Consider the following 18,818-nt stretch of genomic DNA (forward strand, 5'->3'; position numbering starts at 1 on the left):
TTCCATATATATGTAGAAAATATAGCCATAAATATCTGTAATCACAGATAAGTCTCAAAAAATGAAAGATAACTTTTAAAAGATAAAAGCTGGCCATGGTAAACTCATTTGGTATACAGAGACAATCTTCTGCTTTCAATTACTGCAAAGTACTGTATTTACCAACAATCATGTAAAAGCCCGTACACACGATAAAAAAAAAAAATCAGAAGTTACATTTTGTCCGGGTCATTAGTATGGTGTTTTGACAGCTGTCTCCGATATTTCGTGCGACAAAAACTGAATGTGCAGACTATAAAATGTTAATCGTATGTGAACACAACATTCGATTTTCATTTAATTAGTATGGTTTTCATCCGAAAAAAATGGTAAGAGCAAGACTACGCATGCTCAGAGATTAAAGAACACATACAAAACTATTCAACCCATTACGTCACCTCTGAAGTTGAATTCTGTCATATGAGAATTTTCGTATGGTAAATAACTTCTTCCCATTCGACATAAGACTAGCATGCAACAAAAAACGAACCAATGTTCGTCCGAAAATCTAATTGTGTGTACGAGGCTTTAGGTGATTTGATAAAGCCCTTAGCAGCACAATATTTTGTTTACGATGGACACAGGATTGGGCATCTCTGAAGGGTGTTTCCTCATCTTTGTACGAATATGCCATTGTCAACATTGAGGTGGCTGAGCATGCTAAAACACACTGCATGGAAGAGAGATTTTTAGAATACTAGAATGTAAAGGAATGAAAAGTGTTCTATGAATAGAGGATTGGTGGATGAATTAAAGAAAGATCTGCCTTCTTCACTCAGAATATTTCCCATTGATGAATGTAGTATAGCCTTTATAATTAGAGAGGGGTGGAAAGGGTGGACATAGCCAGCACTCTTGACAAGTGCCAATGACAGGTCCAGTGGCTGTATTAATCCCCTCAGTACCAGAAGATTTCTGACTGGGGTATGGGGGGGCATAGGACAGATATTTTCATCGGAGATGGAGCCACCAGAACAAAGGATCCATCTCATTGAATGTAAACGCTGTGCATTGCACTAATAAAAAAATGTAAAATAAAAAAAACTTGGGAGCATGGCTAGAAATGAACAAGTGAAAGCGCATTATCTCTGAGCTCTGCTACCATGGACTTCAGATAGTGATCAACAGCAGACTTGCATCCTGTGATGCCATCTACCAAGCAGAAGAAAACACAGGGATAACTCCCACCACAAAGGCATACAACCTGCTACACTATTTGACACCAGCACCCAGAGAAACCTCCTGGTATGGTAACGGCTGTTGCCTGTCAGAACGAGAAGCTGCTGCACAAGGCTAATCGGGAAGAACCTGATGCAGGCAGCACACTTACCACTGCACTCTCTGCATATCCACAGAGCCCCAAATCTCCTATGCATGTTGACTCACTTTTATCAGCCACATTCCTGACTGGCTCAGACAGTACACAGACATCTGATCTGATCCGTTTACAAAAAAGCATGGCAGCGCTGATGCACTCAATCCCTACTAAAGGGAACATTAAAGCTGAATTAGAGGGTTTGTCACTCGCATTGGAGGGAATAATTGAAGCTCTGGAATTTGCATAACTAAATTCAGAGTACAAGCATTGGAAGAGACACAGGCTGCACATATATACAGATTGCAACAAACATTATTGCTGATTGAAGATGGAGAAATTAGATATTGCTGCAATAATGTTTGGATTCAGGGCATCTCTGAAGCAATTAGGGCTGACAATCTGAAAAGCACTACTCTGGCTTTCTGAATCACCTCCTGGGAAAACCACAACAGATCATATTGAGCTGGACCATGTACACCATGCTACGGGACCCAGGAGCCCAGATACCACTGATCCTAGAGACATCCTTTGTCACGTACATTTTTATTCCATTAGGAAATAATGAAACATATCGCAAAGGACCATTTTGACTTTGATGGAGCCGCTATTCAAATCCTCCCAGATTTAGCTTGCACAACCTTACAAAAAAAGAGAATACTGATCTCTCCACTGGAATGCCTTCAGGAAGTAGTACCCTACAAAAAGGACACATGACAGGACTTTCCATCAGACTAAATCAGATGGATCTAGAAGTAGAACATGTTTCAAATCTGTCTGACGGAGTCAATTCCTATAGGGAAAACCGTTTGTATGCTGGTCCGACGGATCAAATACGACACAAGGGAAGCTATTTTCTACAGGCTATTGAACTTCCTTTTTTAGTCCTGTCTTACGTTATCATGTTCAAGTCCATTCGTTTGGAAAGTCCATTGGAACTTCGTCGAAAGTCCGTCGGGAAGACTGTGGCATTAGAGTTACTTCCTGACTGGCTCAACATGCAGGCAGATGTTCCAACCACACAGAGGCCACTTCCTTGAAGACCTTTAAGACCTTGCAGATCTCATAGGAGACAGAGGCAATGGGATGCAGCCCCAGTTCACCTGAATTTTCCGGAACAATGACTGGACACCAATTTATGATCCACAGTGCAATTTTCCTCTATGTCTTGATGAAAGATACTAATTTCAATCCTGTAATATGTCATTTAGCACTGACTACAAGCCCATATATTTACTCTTAGGATACCATGCAGAATGCTACAGAACTCAGCTAATAAAATTATTATAGCCCTTCCTGTTTTCTTGTAATTCAGATTACTTTAATGCCATACAGGGCATTCATATACAGTGTAAACTTATTAATTGGACATATTACCACGTGTTTATCTGTCAGTTGGTTTAATGTTATTGTTAGCACCCTCAAAAACCATTGTATCTTGCTTTGTACACCATATTTACTTTTAGTATGTTCATCTCCAACAGGGTTATTAATAGTTACTGTATTATCCTCGGATCTCTCACCTCAAACTTCCAGTGTTTCTACCTCCACCTCTTTAGTTTGGTGGTGAAAAACAGGATAATTTGAGGTTATTTTTTCTCCCCTTATTTTCAGTGTGTCTGCAGGGTGCTTTCGTGAGTTTGTGTGGACACCCCCACTTGATTTGAAATACACCACCACTTCTCATGTATCCATTTAGAATTGCCTGCTCTTCTCTTTCTGACTCGTACCCCCTTAGAGCTTCCATTTCTACCTTTCTATAGACTCCACTCCCACATGTGCACTTCTCTCTCCCTCACTCCCCTTCCATACATGATGTCGGAGACTAAAACATGTTTCTTTTAATGTGAAGGGCTTAAAAAACACATAAGTCAAACATGCTTATTCAAGCCCTCCTCGGGATGCAATGTCAGGTTGCCCTTATACAGAAGACCCACTTTTGGAGGGAGAACCACCCTAGACTAACTGACACTATCTGACGCCTTATCGTGGGGGCCTCTGCAGACGCAAAGTCAAAGGACAGAAGTATCCCTCTATAAAAAAATGTAGGATGGTAGATGACTGAAGTATGGGATGAAGACTATAGGCTGCTGTATGTCAAGGGTAAATGATTCTCCCAAATGTTTATGTTTACCCTAACGCTAACCAAATGGGATTCTTGGAAAGGGCCCTACTAAACTTCAATCCTTTGCAGAGGGAGTCACAATCCTTGGTGATTTTCACAATCCAGATGGACTACCATTGGCATACTATAAAATATTTCCAGAGACTCTAGTAGATTATTTTGGGAAAGTTTTAAACCATATATCAACCAATTCCCCTCTGCATCCTGACCTGCTTCATGCCTGCATTACGGTTACACCAAAAGATATGGAAAGATCCCCAAACTCTCTAAGCAGCTGATCTAATACTCCTGGCTCAAGCAAAGGCTCAGAAAATGATCCTACTGTCTACAGACACAGGGAAAGTCTTTGACAGAGTTGATTAGGACCTGATGGCTGAAGCCCTACAATTTATAGGCATGTGGGTTGGAACACAGCAAAACATAGTAGCATTACATACCACCCCTCAGCCAAAGTCAAAGTAACATTACCTGATGCCTTTGTGATTAGCAATGGCACTAGGCAAGTGTGCCTACTATCCACCTTGATTTTCATCATATCCCTGGAGCCACTTTTAAGCAAAATAAGAGACAACCCCAAAATATCTGAAGTAAGTCATGCTGGCAGGACTTTTAAGATTGCATCCTTTGCTGATCTTCTCTTCTTACTTACAAACCTCATCATCCGCCTACCAGGTTTAATGAAAGAATTTGGGGCTATATCAAATTTTAAGATTAACCTCCAAAACTTAGAGGCCCTTAATGTGAATGTCCCGAGTTGTGAGCTTACAACTATAAAAAGTAATTTCCCATTTCACTGGTCAAATACTACTTTTAAATATTTTGATACCCCCATCCTGAACAACCTCTCCAAATTGTATGCCTTAAACTCACTTTGGCTAATACAAAAAATCAACTGACCTGGAACAATGGAAAATGGGTAAGTTTTCTTGGTTTGGCAGGTGGAACCTGATAAAGTTGAGTATTCTAAGATTCTGTAGTTACTTCAGGCCATCAAATGTATATGGATGGGTAAACTTGTGAGAATCAGGTATAGTGTTCTTAGAAAACCTAAGAACATGGGCAGTTTGGGTGACTCAGACAAAGGGATTTATTACTATGAGGGTAACTTGGGGGGGGGGGGGGATAATAGACTGGTGTCTTCATGCTACTTGGAACCAGATTTAACAAATCAACACCCACATTCCCCTAGGCAGCCTCCCCTGGAGCTCTTTGAAGTTTTACAACAAGCCCATGTAGAACCTCCCCTTTTGGGCCCCACTCTTTCTTTATATATAAAACTTGATGAACTTCCACAGATCAACACAGCTCTATCTCTGCTATATAAAGTGGTGGATAAACCCTGATTTCGACCAGGCAAAAAAGATCAAGGTTTTCATATATGGATACGGGCAGGAAAATTTGAAATGATGGATTTCAGAAATCGATCTTCATGGTCCTTACTGGTGTAACTGCACCATACCTTATTCTTTCCTAGGGTTCTGGAGACTGCTTCAGTTCCATCACTTTCTATCTATTCCCCCTCCCCCCAAGACTTTTTCATGATCTCTAACTTGCTTTGATTCTTTGTGATCTGGGAATGAACCCATCAGACATCTAGAATACACGTAACACATGTCAGGGAAGATCCTAAACCAACTTAAAGCTTGAATTAATAATTTTGCATATTTTACCTCCCCCAATACGAACTACCAAGAGACAAATTATAAATGAATGACAAGGTGTATAGAATTTTTAGACTTGCACACCATATAGATCTTCATCCATACTACCAATGAAGGCATTGTGAAGAAGGCGAGGGGACCAGCCTGCATATTTTCTGAACATGCCCATGACTGAGTTCTGGATGAAAGTCACTGATATAACAAAAAAAATTCACAGATTTATGGTCCATCGGGAACCTGCCTTCTTCCTGCTGCATCATACCAAAAAGGACATGCATTCACTGATCTGTACTTTATTCAATACAAAAATACAGAGCTTGCATCCCAGTGAAATGGCATTGGCCGGACCCTCCACAACTGTCACATTGGTTTACTTGAATCAATAAGGTCAAACAGACTTGACTACAACAGTTGAGTCCCCCCCCCCCCCCCGCCCACAAGATCTACCTGCCTCGTGCTCTCCCTTTTTCACATTGCTCCAAGGCTCTACTTTCTCTTCTTTCCCTCTTTTAATCTATAGGCTCATACTACTCACCTAACCTTATTTTTATACTTCATTATAGATGTCTATTAAAAGAGCGAACTCTCTCTTGCTAGTTTCTCCCATATTGCTTTCATTTTTATATTCACTGAAAAAATGATATCACAAGGTAGTCAATCACACACCTAGTGTATTTTATAAAACATACAGCATTTCTTTCTTTATTGAGTTTAACTGATATTGTATTGTATGTATTACTTACTGAATCTGACTGTTCATTTAACATATCAAAATGTGTCTACAATACATTTTTCCATGACACTGTATATGCAGACGTGTGACAATTGAATGTTCTATCCTTGTGACTTTAAAACAAAAAAATATATACAAAACTTAGGGTTTGATAGTTTCTTGGTTTTGTTTTAAATTTTAATGTAAATGCTTACTACACGTTAATTACTGATGCAAATAGCATATGGTCTAAAAAGCATCGTTTCACAGTGTAAGACTCAAAAAAACTTGAAATATATAGTTCTTATTAAATAATAATAATAATGTTACTCTTATGTCAATGCAATTTAAAAACAGGAGACAATGACAACTGCATGCTTGCTAATGGGGAAATATATTCTTTGGAAAGATCTCATTAGCAGCTGTACAGTACATTGTCATCCTTCAAACTGTTAATGATGATAGAAATTAATAACCGCATATGAACGAAGTATATGCAGAAAAAGCAGAAAACTCTTTGCTTGCATATACAACCTGTCAGCTGTCATTAGAGGTCAGGAGTGATGAGCCCTGTAATTCCCTATAAGATGATGCTATTAGGATAGACTGTTGAAGCTCAAATAATCACTTTTGATGCAAAGCACAATTTATACAGGAGCCAGAATAATGGGAGTTTACTTTTTTTTTTATCCATGTGATACTTAAAAACAATCTAATTTTTCACACTACAGAAACTCCAACTACCATCCACCGTAGATAGATTGGCCAGGATCAGAAGCAACTGGCTAATGAACATAACCCAATGGCTGCATTTGCAGTTATTTGGCACTAATATGGTCTTCTAACAGATGCAACAGTAATTTGTGACTCATTTGCTACACCATTACTGCTTAATGAAATCGAACATATCACATTAACAATACGGATAAACACTTATTCTTGTTATGTGGCTTTTTAACTTGTTTTTATTATCACTGTAATTAAAGCTTTGAAATATTATTTAAATAAATATTTCAGGTGCATAAGTAATATAGTTTGTGCGTGAATTGTTTGTGTTGTCTTTAAACATAATGACTTGGGTCTTTCCATTATGACTGGTTATATCATGCTTTAGTTTTTCTGCATGCATTAACGTTTTTGTTTTTTTTATATCAGGGATGCCAGCTTGGTGTCACACTCTCCTGCTTTCTCAGTATGGGCTTAGGCCCCAGCCATGGTAGAGTAAAAATATTACAGCAGCTGATTAAGAGAGTATATGACCAACCTATATGTGTTAAAATATATTGAAACAATGATGAGGGAGAGATGAGCTTCAAATTGACCTCAGCCATGGGTTTGTAGTGAATCCTTGGAAGTCATAAATCTAATTTTGCAGTGTCCTTGCCTATTGTTTGTCAATAGTGTGCTTATTAGCCCAATAAATGAACAGAGCTGAATAATAAGACTAACCCCCACAAACTTCAAACAGATTTGCTGAAAAGTTTTAAACTTCAAGAGAAATTCACAAAAATGTTTGTGAATCAAACCCAGGCAGAATCATTTCTACCCAGATGATCCCACTGAAATATGGAATAAATAAAAAACTTCATGCAGACAGTTATATGCAAGACTTTAGCAGGTGAAAAGCAAAATTTCTAATCATTCAGACATTGCCTGAAAAAAATTTAATGGCTCAGCTGATACAGGCTTCAGCAAGTAGATACTACCTTGCTCAAAGATCAGCTCTGGTCTAGGAGAGATGAACAGGGATGATGATGATTATTATTATGATAATACGGGATTATATATCGCCAACAGTTTGCACAACACTTTACAACATGAGGGCAGACAGTATAATTATAATACAATTCAAAACATGAGAAATCAGAGGGCTATGCTCATTAGAGCTATCAATCTAAAAGTGAGGGTCAAGTGATACAAAAAGTAACAACTGTGGGGGATGAGCTGATGGAGTGATGGAGATAGATAAACAAAGCAAAGCTTTTATTATAGATCTATATGACTTCCACATACTTAAAACACATTTCAACTTTCTGAGATAAGAAAAACACCTTTTATTTAGGCAAAGGGTTATACTCTGTTTCAGTTATGTGGACCAGGAACAATTGAAATGCAAAAAAGGATTCAGTAAATAGACATCTGCATTTTTTCAGCACTACTGTTTCTTTGTGTTGATTTTTCTTATAAGAAATACATGGATGGCTGAAATGTTGAATGAAAGGTTTATTGCAGTACAGCCTTTTTGGTAATACAAATTTATAAAAGGTCTATACATCAGACTAAAAAGAGGACAGGGGGATTTCATTCTAAAAGGGGAAAAGTTGGGAGCTACAGTATCTACTTAGGGGTAGTCAAGTTAAAGTGTAGCCAGAGAGGTAATGTGTAAGCAATATGTTCCTTTTTTTAAAGCAATAAAGCTATTCAAATCTGATAATATGGCAATGGAAGCTTAGGCTACTTAATTTGCTCACACTCTTAATTAGGTATGGAGTTATGCAACTGCCCAGTTAGAGCAAGGATCGATTTTAGAAAATGTAGCATGGTAGAAAATCTTAACATACTGTATGATGACCACATTTTCCTGGGTGTATGGGTTTTGTACATCCTTTTCTACTGCTCAGCAATCCAATCTATTGCACCTAACATCTTAAAGTTTAGTCATAATTCAACATATTGATTGATTTTACTTGATATGTTAAGGTATTTGGTATCTAAATTACTGAACTACTTACAGGCACCTTACCTCTTTCTGTATTACATAAAAGGGACATTGAGCTTACTTGCTGTACAAGTATTCGTTCTTATAAATGTTTAACAAAACAGGTGCAAAATATTAAATCCATAATCCCTTTCACAGTTCATTGAAGAAGATACCAGTTTTTTTAGTAATTCAAATGTACACCGATATAAGGAACAATTAGTTTGACTTCATTATTATCTTCAACATTTGTTTATTAAAAATTAAAAAGCAAAAAAGCAAACAAGTGATACAGTGACCCCTGCCAAAGGTTTGACAGGTTAGTAGAGTGCATTAGCACCACTATAGCTGGGAACCTGGGAAACATGCCCCACTATTCTTACTTGGTGCCCCAGGTGCCAAGGTCTGCTGCCACACATCCTGCGCGTGTGCGATCACAATTTAAAACCACATACAGGTTTTTTTTTATCTGCTAGCAATTTTATTTTTCGTTTTCAACGCTGTTTGTATTTTAAACGCTATTTGTACATTGGAGACTTGGTGGAGTCCTTTTTACAGCATCTGACTTTATGCAATAAAGAAAAAAAAAATGTTGGTGTTAAAACATGTTACACGATTCGGAGCACTTTTTATTTTGCATGAGCCTTCATGCTGGCAAATATTTGGGAAGTTTGTGCTGACTGATCACCTGAGCTGCGGAGTTTGCAGATAGGAGACACACGTTTTTTCACATCTGGTCGTCTGGAGCCGGAATTTGTGACATTATACACGATGTCTGACCTCCCTTAAACAGGGGGTCGCTGATGATCCGGTAAGCCCCATCTTATTAGAGGTGATTAAAGGTGACGGGTCCCAGGTGGTCAAGTAATTATTTTTATTCAATCAAGTCACACTATCTGTTGGATTTTTTAGATATTTCTATGGACATTTATTTATAATTTATGGACTCGCATATGAATACATTTTTATTCATTTTTTATTGCACATTTATATGTTAATATTGATTTCGTTTGAATGCCACTTTATTTTGGTTTTGGATTGTCACCATTTTTGCACGTTTCACTTATTTAATCATTATTTATTGAACAAGCGCTGCACTTTATTTTTTTCTTTGCATATCTGTGCCCAGTATCTGGGCTATGGTGTTCAGCTGATGTTAGTTGTTTAAGTTTAACTGAGAGCAGATATTTACCTACTTACATACGTCATATGTCATATGTGCAGACACAAGAGGTGAACAAGGAGTGCAGTGGCAGGAAGGCAGTCAATAGAAGAGGGGGGCAGTGCTGAGTGATGGGAGAAGGGTACAGAGGTGAATAATAAAAAAAAGGTGTAGAGGCTCAAGACCCAACCAATGGAAGAAGAGGTACACGGTGGAAGTTGTGTAAACAGTGGCTTTGAGGGGAAAGGGGAAGGAGGAGAAGGAGGGGGGATATTTTAAGAATGGTTTTGCTAAAGGAAGGGGATAGGTTTCCTGTGGGAGTTTGATTGGGGAGAAAGAAAAATTTGGGGGAGACAGAATTTTTTCTTGAGGGCTAGTTTTTATTGCGGGGTTTACTTAAGGACACGAGGGTGCTTTTATTTTAGTCAGGTTTTCTGGGGTGTATTTTTTACTGAGGAACACATTTTGGTTGGGGGGAGGGGACTTGCTTAAAAAGTCAGTGGTGTGTTTAGTATTTCTAACATCTGGAGTCTTTATTTGTACAGTGAACAGCACAGTAAAAAAGATTTCAGTAGTTAGGATTATGTAATGTAGATCACAGAGCACAGTGGTCAGTGTTGTAATGTATAGTCCAGTGTAATAAATGCAATGGCTGGGAGTATGTAATTTACAGCCCAGCATACAACTGTAGTAGTTAAGTATGCAATTAATGGCACAACAGACTGCAGTGGTCATAACTATGTAATGTTCAGTGCATATTATATACTCCTGACCACTATACCATGTTGTATGTTACATACCTATGGCTGCAGAATTTAGAATGTTGAATTTTACATTATATACTCCTGACATATACTCTCTGTTCTGGAATATTCTAATAACATACTCTGAAATAAAGCGTTCCTTGTCTCAGTAGTTACTGGTTGCTCAGTATTCCCTGACTAGAATAATGAAGATCTTCTTCAAGGTAGGCTAATAAAACATTGTAGCTACATGTCTCTATTATGTGTGCAGAAAAGCATATATGGAGACTGTGGCATGGGTGCGCTGGGTATACATCAAACAGACTCAGGTTCACATTTAACCATACCCGTTAAAGCCTTTCCCACTTCCAGTGCATGTAACCACACCCATCATTTGTTGCAGCATTCTACTGATACCACATTATTGCTCTCCTTCAAATGCCCAAGTTCTTTCACAATCCTAGGAACACCCTTGGTAAAGTACACCAACTGTTACTGCATTTTACCTACTCTGCCTTACCATTCTGAACGCTATATATGCTAATGCTAGCCACCCAAATTAAGTATTTGTTTAATTTTTATTTTCTTAGATTTCAATTTACCAACAACAGTGTAGTGCCAACGTATTCACAATAGGATAGATTGTTTAGGTAAGTCTTCTTATTATACAGCTGAGTCTGCATATTTTCAATTAAACTAAATCTGTGTGTGGTCAGCTTTACAGACTAAATGACTACTACATCTAAGCCAACACATTTTTCAAAAACATTTCCTTTAGGTCACGTAAACCTAACCTATGTTTAATTACGTCAAAAAATAACATAGTAGTATGGTTCAATAGAATCAGAGTAATTTAATTATACATGATAATGACATATTGCATAGCAAAAAATATAAAATAATAATACAGAATGGTAGTTATCGTAATATAAAATTCATGAACAACATGATTAAGTTGATAATGGTAAAATATAAAACCAGTCTATGGGTAATAGAACCATTGGTACATGGTAATGTAATTATATTAATTCATAAACAACAATCATGTAAACAGTAACAAAGATAGATAAAGTAAATGAAAAATAAAAAATAAAAAGTGATAATAAAATTAATATCACTAATTGCAGAGTCTCAAGATCACATGATGTTGAAGATGTAGCATAAGGCTAAAGCTCTACGCGTTTTGTGGGAACTCCCACTCATCAGGAGAAGTTCCCACAAAATGCGTAGAGCTTTAGCCTTATGCTACATCTTCAACATCATGTGATCTTGAGACTCTGCAATTAGTGATATTAATTTTATTATCACTTTTTATTTTTTATTTTTCATTTACTTTATCTATCTTTGTTACTATTTACATTATTGTTGTTTATGAATTAATATAATTACATTACCGTGTACCAATGGTTCTATTACCCATAGACTGGTTTTATATTTTACCATTATCAACTTAATCATGTTGTTCATGAATTTTATATTACGATAACTACCATTCTGTATTATTATTTTATATTTTTTGCTATGCAATATGTCATTATCATGTATAATTAAATTACTCTGATTCTATTGAACCATACTACTATGTTATTTTTTGACGTAATGTTTATACTTTTGGAGCCCATGATCACGTGATTTTAATCTTTATTTTCTTAGCTGCGCTTCATATAAAGTCCCAACATTTCTTTTGCCAATGTTGCAAATTTCTTGCATACAACAGGGATGGAGGTAGATGAAATTACCCATCCGTTACCTCATATAAAGTCCCACTAACCCCGCCCTTTCTTTTCTAACCTATGTTTAATGTTTTCTAAATGATAGGACTAACCCTTTTTAGTGAACGCAGTAAAGTAGTGAACCATGCAAGCCATAAATAGCAGCAGGCAAGTGAAAATATTAATGAACTCTGTCAACTTCCCTTATAGATGCTTTTGTACAGCATGATATTTAGTAAAATAGGCAGTTTCTATTCAACTTGTCTCCTAGATCACATCAAGCCATGGATGGTTGTCATACAAGGAAATTGTATGGGGCTACTCCTCAGTGTTATGTACATGGACTTATAAATCCAAGGTTTTATAGCTTAGAAGGTTATATTTCCAACTGGAAGAACAGTAAACCCAGACACAAATACTCACGTTTAAAGAGACTCTGTCAACACTATAAAAATTTAAATTAACCACATTCAAATGTGCACTTCCTGTGTTTTTCTTTTCCATCAAGGCTTTGTTATTCACTTGCAATGTGCCTTTGACTTTGCTAAAAAAAATTGGCTATTCGTCCAAAAGTCAATTCCCCATCACTAACCCCTTCCTCCTTTCCTGTCATTACCATCTCCTATTCTGGGAACATCCAATTAACCTGTGCTTATCCAGCATCTCTGCCCTTCCCTTCACTTACCTACACAACTATTTATGTAGCTATGAGAGAAGCCAAGTGTAAGACCCCATACACACTATTATGCCCTGTACACAAGGTCGGACTTTCTGACAAAAAATGTGCGATCGGATCGTGCTGTCTGAAAATCCGATCGTGTGTGGGCTCCATCTGACTTTTTCCAACACACAAAGTTTGAGAGCTGGACCTAAAATTTTCCGACAACAAAATCCGATCGTTTAAATTCCGATTGTCTGTAGACAATTCCGACGGACAAAGTGCCACGCATGCTCAGAATAAATTACGAGACAAAAGCTATTGGCTACTGCCATCTTTATAGTCCCTTCGTACGTGGTTTACGTCACCGCATTTTGAATGATCAGATTTTCTGACAACTTTGGACGACCAAGTGTATGCAAGACAAGTTTGGGCCAAAATACGTTGGAAAAAATCTGATGGATTTTGTCGTCAGAATGTCTGACCGTGTGTACAGGGCATTCGATTTTCTGCAGATTTTTGTCTTGATTTACCAAAACCATATAATATGAGGTCAAACCTTAAGCGTTTCAATTTGTATGCAATCAGGCAGGCCCTTGCACTACTTTTGGTAAATCTGAAGGCAAAAAAATCTGTAGAAAATCTAATAGTGTGTATGGGGTTTATATTATAGAATGTAACTTGAATGACTACTCAGGGTCTGTTGGTGATTTTGACATTTCATCCAAGATGGTAGTACCCAGCATCAGTCTCAAAGTTTATGGATGTCTACAAAAGTGCAGGCTTTTACAAGCAAATAGCACGCATAAAGTATGTTAAATATGCATAAATTCTTTTGGGAAGGTTTTTAATGAAATAGTCCATCTAAGACAGAATGGCACTGTTGGTGCATTGAAATATGCTGTTGTATTTTTATGCATTTTAACCCATAGCTACAAATGTACATATCAATTTGTGCAGGTAAGCATTTTAGTCAACTAGATGAAAATACAGATTTCTAAAGAAATTTCTACAATACAATTATAATAGATCACTGTTATTTTTGAATTCATTTGATTTCCATTAACATCTTTTGAAACATTGTACAATGTTAGACATACAAAATAATAATAAAAAGATATGCAACACATTCAGGTCTATACAGTGCCTTAAGAAAATATTCATACCCCTTGAAATTTTCCACATTTAGTCATGTTACAACCAAAAACGTGAACATATTTTAGTGGGATTTTATGTGATAGACCAACACAAAGTGGCACATAATTGTGAAGTGGAAGGAAAATGCTAAATTGTTTTCAATTTTTTTTACAAATAAATATGTGAAAAGTGTGGCGTGCAATTGTATGCAGCCCCCCTGAGTCAATACTTTGTAGAACCACCTTTCACTGCAATTACAGCTGCATATCTTTTTGGGTATGTCTCTACCAGTTTTGCACATCTAGAGAGTGAAATTTTTGCCCATTCTTATTCGCAAAATAGTTCAAGCTCGGTCAGACTGGATGGAGAGTGTCTGTGAACTGCAGTTTTCAAGTCTTGCCACAGATTCTCGATTGGATTTAGGTCTGTACTTTGACTGGGCCATTCTAACACATAAATATACTTTAATAAAAAACATTATATTGTAGCTCTGGCTGTATGTTTAGTGTTGTTGACTGGCTGGAAGGTGAACCTCCATCCCAGTTTCAAGTTTTTGCAGACTCTAACAGATTTTCTTCTAAGATTGCCCTGTATTTGGCTCCATCCATCCTCCCATCAACTCTGACCAGCTTCCTTGTCAATGCTATAGAAAAGCATCCCTACAGCATGGTGCTGACACCACCGTGTTTCACAGTGGTGATAGTATGTTTTAGTTGAAGTACGGTGTTAGTTTTCAGCCACACATAGCTTTTGCTTTTAGGCCAAAAAGTTACATTTTGGACTCATTGGACCAAAGCACCTTCTTCCACATGTTTGCTGTGTCCCCCACCAACTGAACTTCTTATGGCTTTCTTTCAACAATGGCTTTCTTCTTGCCACTCTTCCATAACGGCCAGATTTGTGGAGTCCACAACCAATAGCTGTCCTGTTGACAGATTCTCCCATATCTGAGCTGTGGATCTCTGCAGCTCCTACAGAGTTACCATGGGCCTCTTGGCTGCTTCTCTGATTAATGCTCTCCTTGCCTGACCTGTCAGTTTAGGTGGACGGACATGTCTTGGTAGGTTTGCAGTTGTGCCATACTCTATATTCGGATAATGGGTTGAACAGTGCTCCGTGAGACGTTCAAAGCTTGGGATATTTTTTATAACCTAACCCTGCTTTAACCACTTCCCGACCAGCGCACGACGATGTACATCGACAGAATGGCACGGGCAGGCATATTGGCGTACATGTACGTCCAATATTCGTCGCCGCCGTGCCATCGGGAGCGCGCCGCCGGCGGCGCGCTCCCGCGCTGGTCGGGACCCCCGTGAGTCCGGTCGCGGGACCCGCGGACTTGATCGCCGCGGGCATCCCCGCGATCGTCTCACGGAGCGGCCGAATGGAGGAAATGCTGTATAAACAACATTTTCCCATTCTGCCTAGCAACTAGTGACGCTGATCTCTGCTCCATGTGATTGGAGCAGAGATCAGTGTACACTAAATGACAGCCCAACCCCCCCACAGTTAGTAACACACCCCTAGGAACACTTAACCCCTACACTGCCACCCACTGGTTAACCCTTTCCCTGCCAGTGTCATTTACACAGGAACTACTGCATTTATATAGCAGTGATTACTGTATAAATGACAATGGTCCCAAAAATGTGTCAAAAATGTCCGATGGGTCCCCCACAATGTCGCAGTCACAATAAAAATCGCAGATCGCCGCCATTACTAGTAAAAAAAAAATAATAAAAAATTATTAATAAAAATGCTATAAAACTATCCCTATTTTGTAAACGCTATAACTTTTGTGCAAACCAATCAATAATCGCTTATTGTGATTTTTTTTACCAAAAATATGTAGAAGAATACGTATCGGCCTAAACTGAGGGAAAAAATTTTTTTTTTATATATTTTTGGGGGATATTTATTATTACAAAAAGTAAAAAATAATGCGTTTTTTTCAAAATTATCGCTCTATTTTTGTTTATAGCGCAAAAAATAAAAACCGCAGGGGTGATCAAATACCACCAAAAGAAAGCTCTATTTGTGGGAAAAAAAGGACGTTAATTTTGTTTGGGAGCCACGTCGCACGACCGCGCAATTGTCAGTTAAAGCGACGCAGTGCCGAATCGCAAAAAGTGGTCTGGTCTTTGACCAGCAAATTGGTCCGGTCTGAAAGTGGTTAAACTTCTCCACAACTTTATCCCTGACCTGTCTGATGTGTTCCTTGGCCTTCATGATGCTGTTTGTTCACTAAGGTTCTTTTAACAAACCTCTGATGGCTTCACAGAACAACTGAATTTATACTGAGATTAAATTACACACTGGTGGTTTACCAATTAGGTGACTTCTGAAGGCAATTGGTTCCACTATATTTTACTTAGGGGTATCAGAGTAAAGGGGTCTGAATACAAATGCATGCCAAACTTTTCTCATATTTATTTGTAAAAAAAAAAAGAAAAAACATTCATAATTTTCCTTCTACTTCACAATTATGTTCCACTGTGTTGGTCTATCACATAAATTCAAAATACATTTATGTTTTTTGATTGTAACATGACAAAATGTGGAACATTTCAAGGGGTATGAATACTTTTTCAAGGCACTGTACATCAGAACCATGTCCAAAGTGTAAAGACGTAACAAAAATAAAAATAGATTTGGGAATAAAAGTTGTACTGTAGGTAATATTTTAGTGATAGCGTCAATGAGAAAATTGGAGGGAGATGTGTTAACATGGATATATTTTTTGTGAGAGTATGATTGAAGGGTGAGTTTAGACCTTCAAAGGTTTGCAAATTATGGCATAAAAGAATTATAAAAACATACACAGAGTACCTTAAAGCATTCATCAGACCACTGCTGTTTCTGCATAGAAAGAAAGTATTGATATAAGATTAAAAAGAATGAGGACAGGTTTTGGAATAAACCGAAACACTATAACAATTAGATGAAAAAGTATAAAATCAAGATGACAGAGTCTAGTCACTTCACTTAAACATATAGATTATATATATATATATATATATATATATATATATATATATATATATATATATATATATATATATATATATATATATATATATATATTACACAGAAGTAAAATAAGTAGGAATACATAAAATGATCAAGCCAACTGTAGCATATAGAAAACATTTATTAAAAAAACCCCAAAAAACAAAAACATGCCATATATAAAATAAAAGAACACTAAACAGGGTGTAGATGGTTGAATGCCATCTGTACAGAAATGTTGAAAACATTTGTTCCTTTTGATAAAAATGCAAATGCGAAGAGGTTGTTGTATCAACATATAACAGGCTATGTCTGCCACGGTGAATTATCACAGCTGGAATTAAATTGTCTCTTAACAGCTGCTAGCAGCGGACTTTTCATCAATGCTCGATTCAAATGTAGGAAGAAATTCTCCAGAATGAAACATTATGTTATCCTTACAGCTGGGGTTTTGTGTTCATTATCACAAATAAATGACGGGCCCCATGCCAAACACTATTCGATTATCTAAGCAAGTCTTGATGGTCATAGAAAAGATGGAACAATTGAGTGGAATGCTAATTTTCCAACTGTCCAGTTGATTAGCAATCTACTATACTATGTGTGACTATTGCTCTAGGTCCTGTTCACAACAACCGATAGCAATCTAAATCTCTACAATTCTAACTAAAAAGTATCACTGTCCTTGTTTTGGAATCAGAATATCTTTATTAGCAAGAATATTTGGTCAAAGATATCATCCAGCATCCCCAGTCTGTGGGTGTTCTTTTGTACATTTTTCTCTTCTGCTTTTAAAACAAATCCCCCAGTAATCATGGGTAATGTTACTGACCAAACATGGTCATATCTAGTCAATGAGGTCACCCAGGATCTCTGGTTGGTTTGTTTACAAAAAGAAGTCAGCCTTGGATCTTTCATTTTGCTGCATAGTGCTACCACTGCAAAATGACAGGTGCCCGGTTGGCTGCTGTTTGTATACAAACTAGTCTTGGCAGAGCACCGTTTAAATAAAACATTTAATGCAGTACATCATACTGCTTCACAACTTCAAGTGCAGATTTAAAAGAATGTGGTTTAAAGGAATTTTGTAGAAAGCATCAGGAGGGGGTTTTAGCCCCAAGTTTGTTGTTTGCGAAATTATTGCTGAATTCATTAAATATCCAGCAAACCAAACGTTTCATGGTTCACTCATTACTACTAGTCATCACTTCTTTCTTGAACAATGCGGTTTACAGTATAGACATCTTTAATATATTTATCTGTTTAAGTAGTGGACCAAACTCTTGTTCACATACCAGTGCTGCAATGTGTGGTTTAGTGTACTGCACATTACTGTTTTGGACCATTGCAAATAACGAGGATACCACTCAAATATATGCATAAAATATCTTATTTAAAATTTATGTAAATAAAAAACTACAGTACTTCTCTGTAATATATATGAGCCTCTGTTCAATGATGTTATGTGCCCCAGTGTATGTCCTATATAAAAATATGCACATTGCTCATGATTGAGTTTTTTTTTTTTTTTTATTTCACAAAAGTTTGAGTTTTTTTACTCATCGGTTAGGGGTAAGATAGAGTTTACAATTTACGGTCACATTATTTGTATATACACGGTGGGCTGTGGCCTTGGTACACGTTAGGTTTAGCGCAGCTTATTTATTTCCCTAGTTTTATTTCTGTAGTTATGTGATACAGCTAAGCCACAGCTGAACCTGGTCTTTTTGAGACCAATCAATATTTATTTGTGATTCACCTTAGCACAGTTTCTTTTTTTCTATATAAAAATATGTTGCTGTATACCTTATTTTAGAGTGCCTATCAGTCCCCATCTGATTGCCCAC

The 18,818-nt window shown here is 37.3% G+C and overlaps 1 protein-coding gene across 4 annotated transcripts in view; it reads right to left on the reverse strand.

Moving 5' to 3' along the window:
* TOX3 (TOX high mobility group box family member 3) overlaps nt 1-18,818 on the reverse strand; it is a 197,784-nt gene that overhangs the window by 47,168 nt on the left and 131,798 nt on the right. For 2 of the 4 annotated variants that reach the window (XM_077458461.1, XM_077458451.1), the window contains one exon: nt 16,792-16,821. The exons of the other annotated variants lie outside the window; for them this stretch is intronic. In XM_077458461.1, coding sequence (XP_077314587.1) covers nt 16,792-16,821 — 30 coding nt within the window. The remainder of the gene's footprint in view (nt 1-16,791; nt 16,822-18,818) is intronic. 4 annotated transcript variants of the gene reach the window in all.

Source organism: Lithobates pipiens, unplaced genomic scaffold (assembly GCF_037356315.1).
Source record: "Lithobates pipiens isolate NorthernLeopardFrog02 unplaced genomic scaffold, aLitPip1_a1.2 Scaffold_10, whole genome shotgun sequence".
NCBI lineage: Eukaryota > Metazoa > Chordata > Amphibia > Anura > Ranidae > Lithobates > Lithobates pipiens.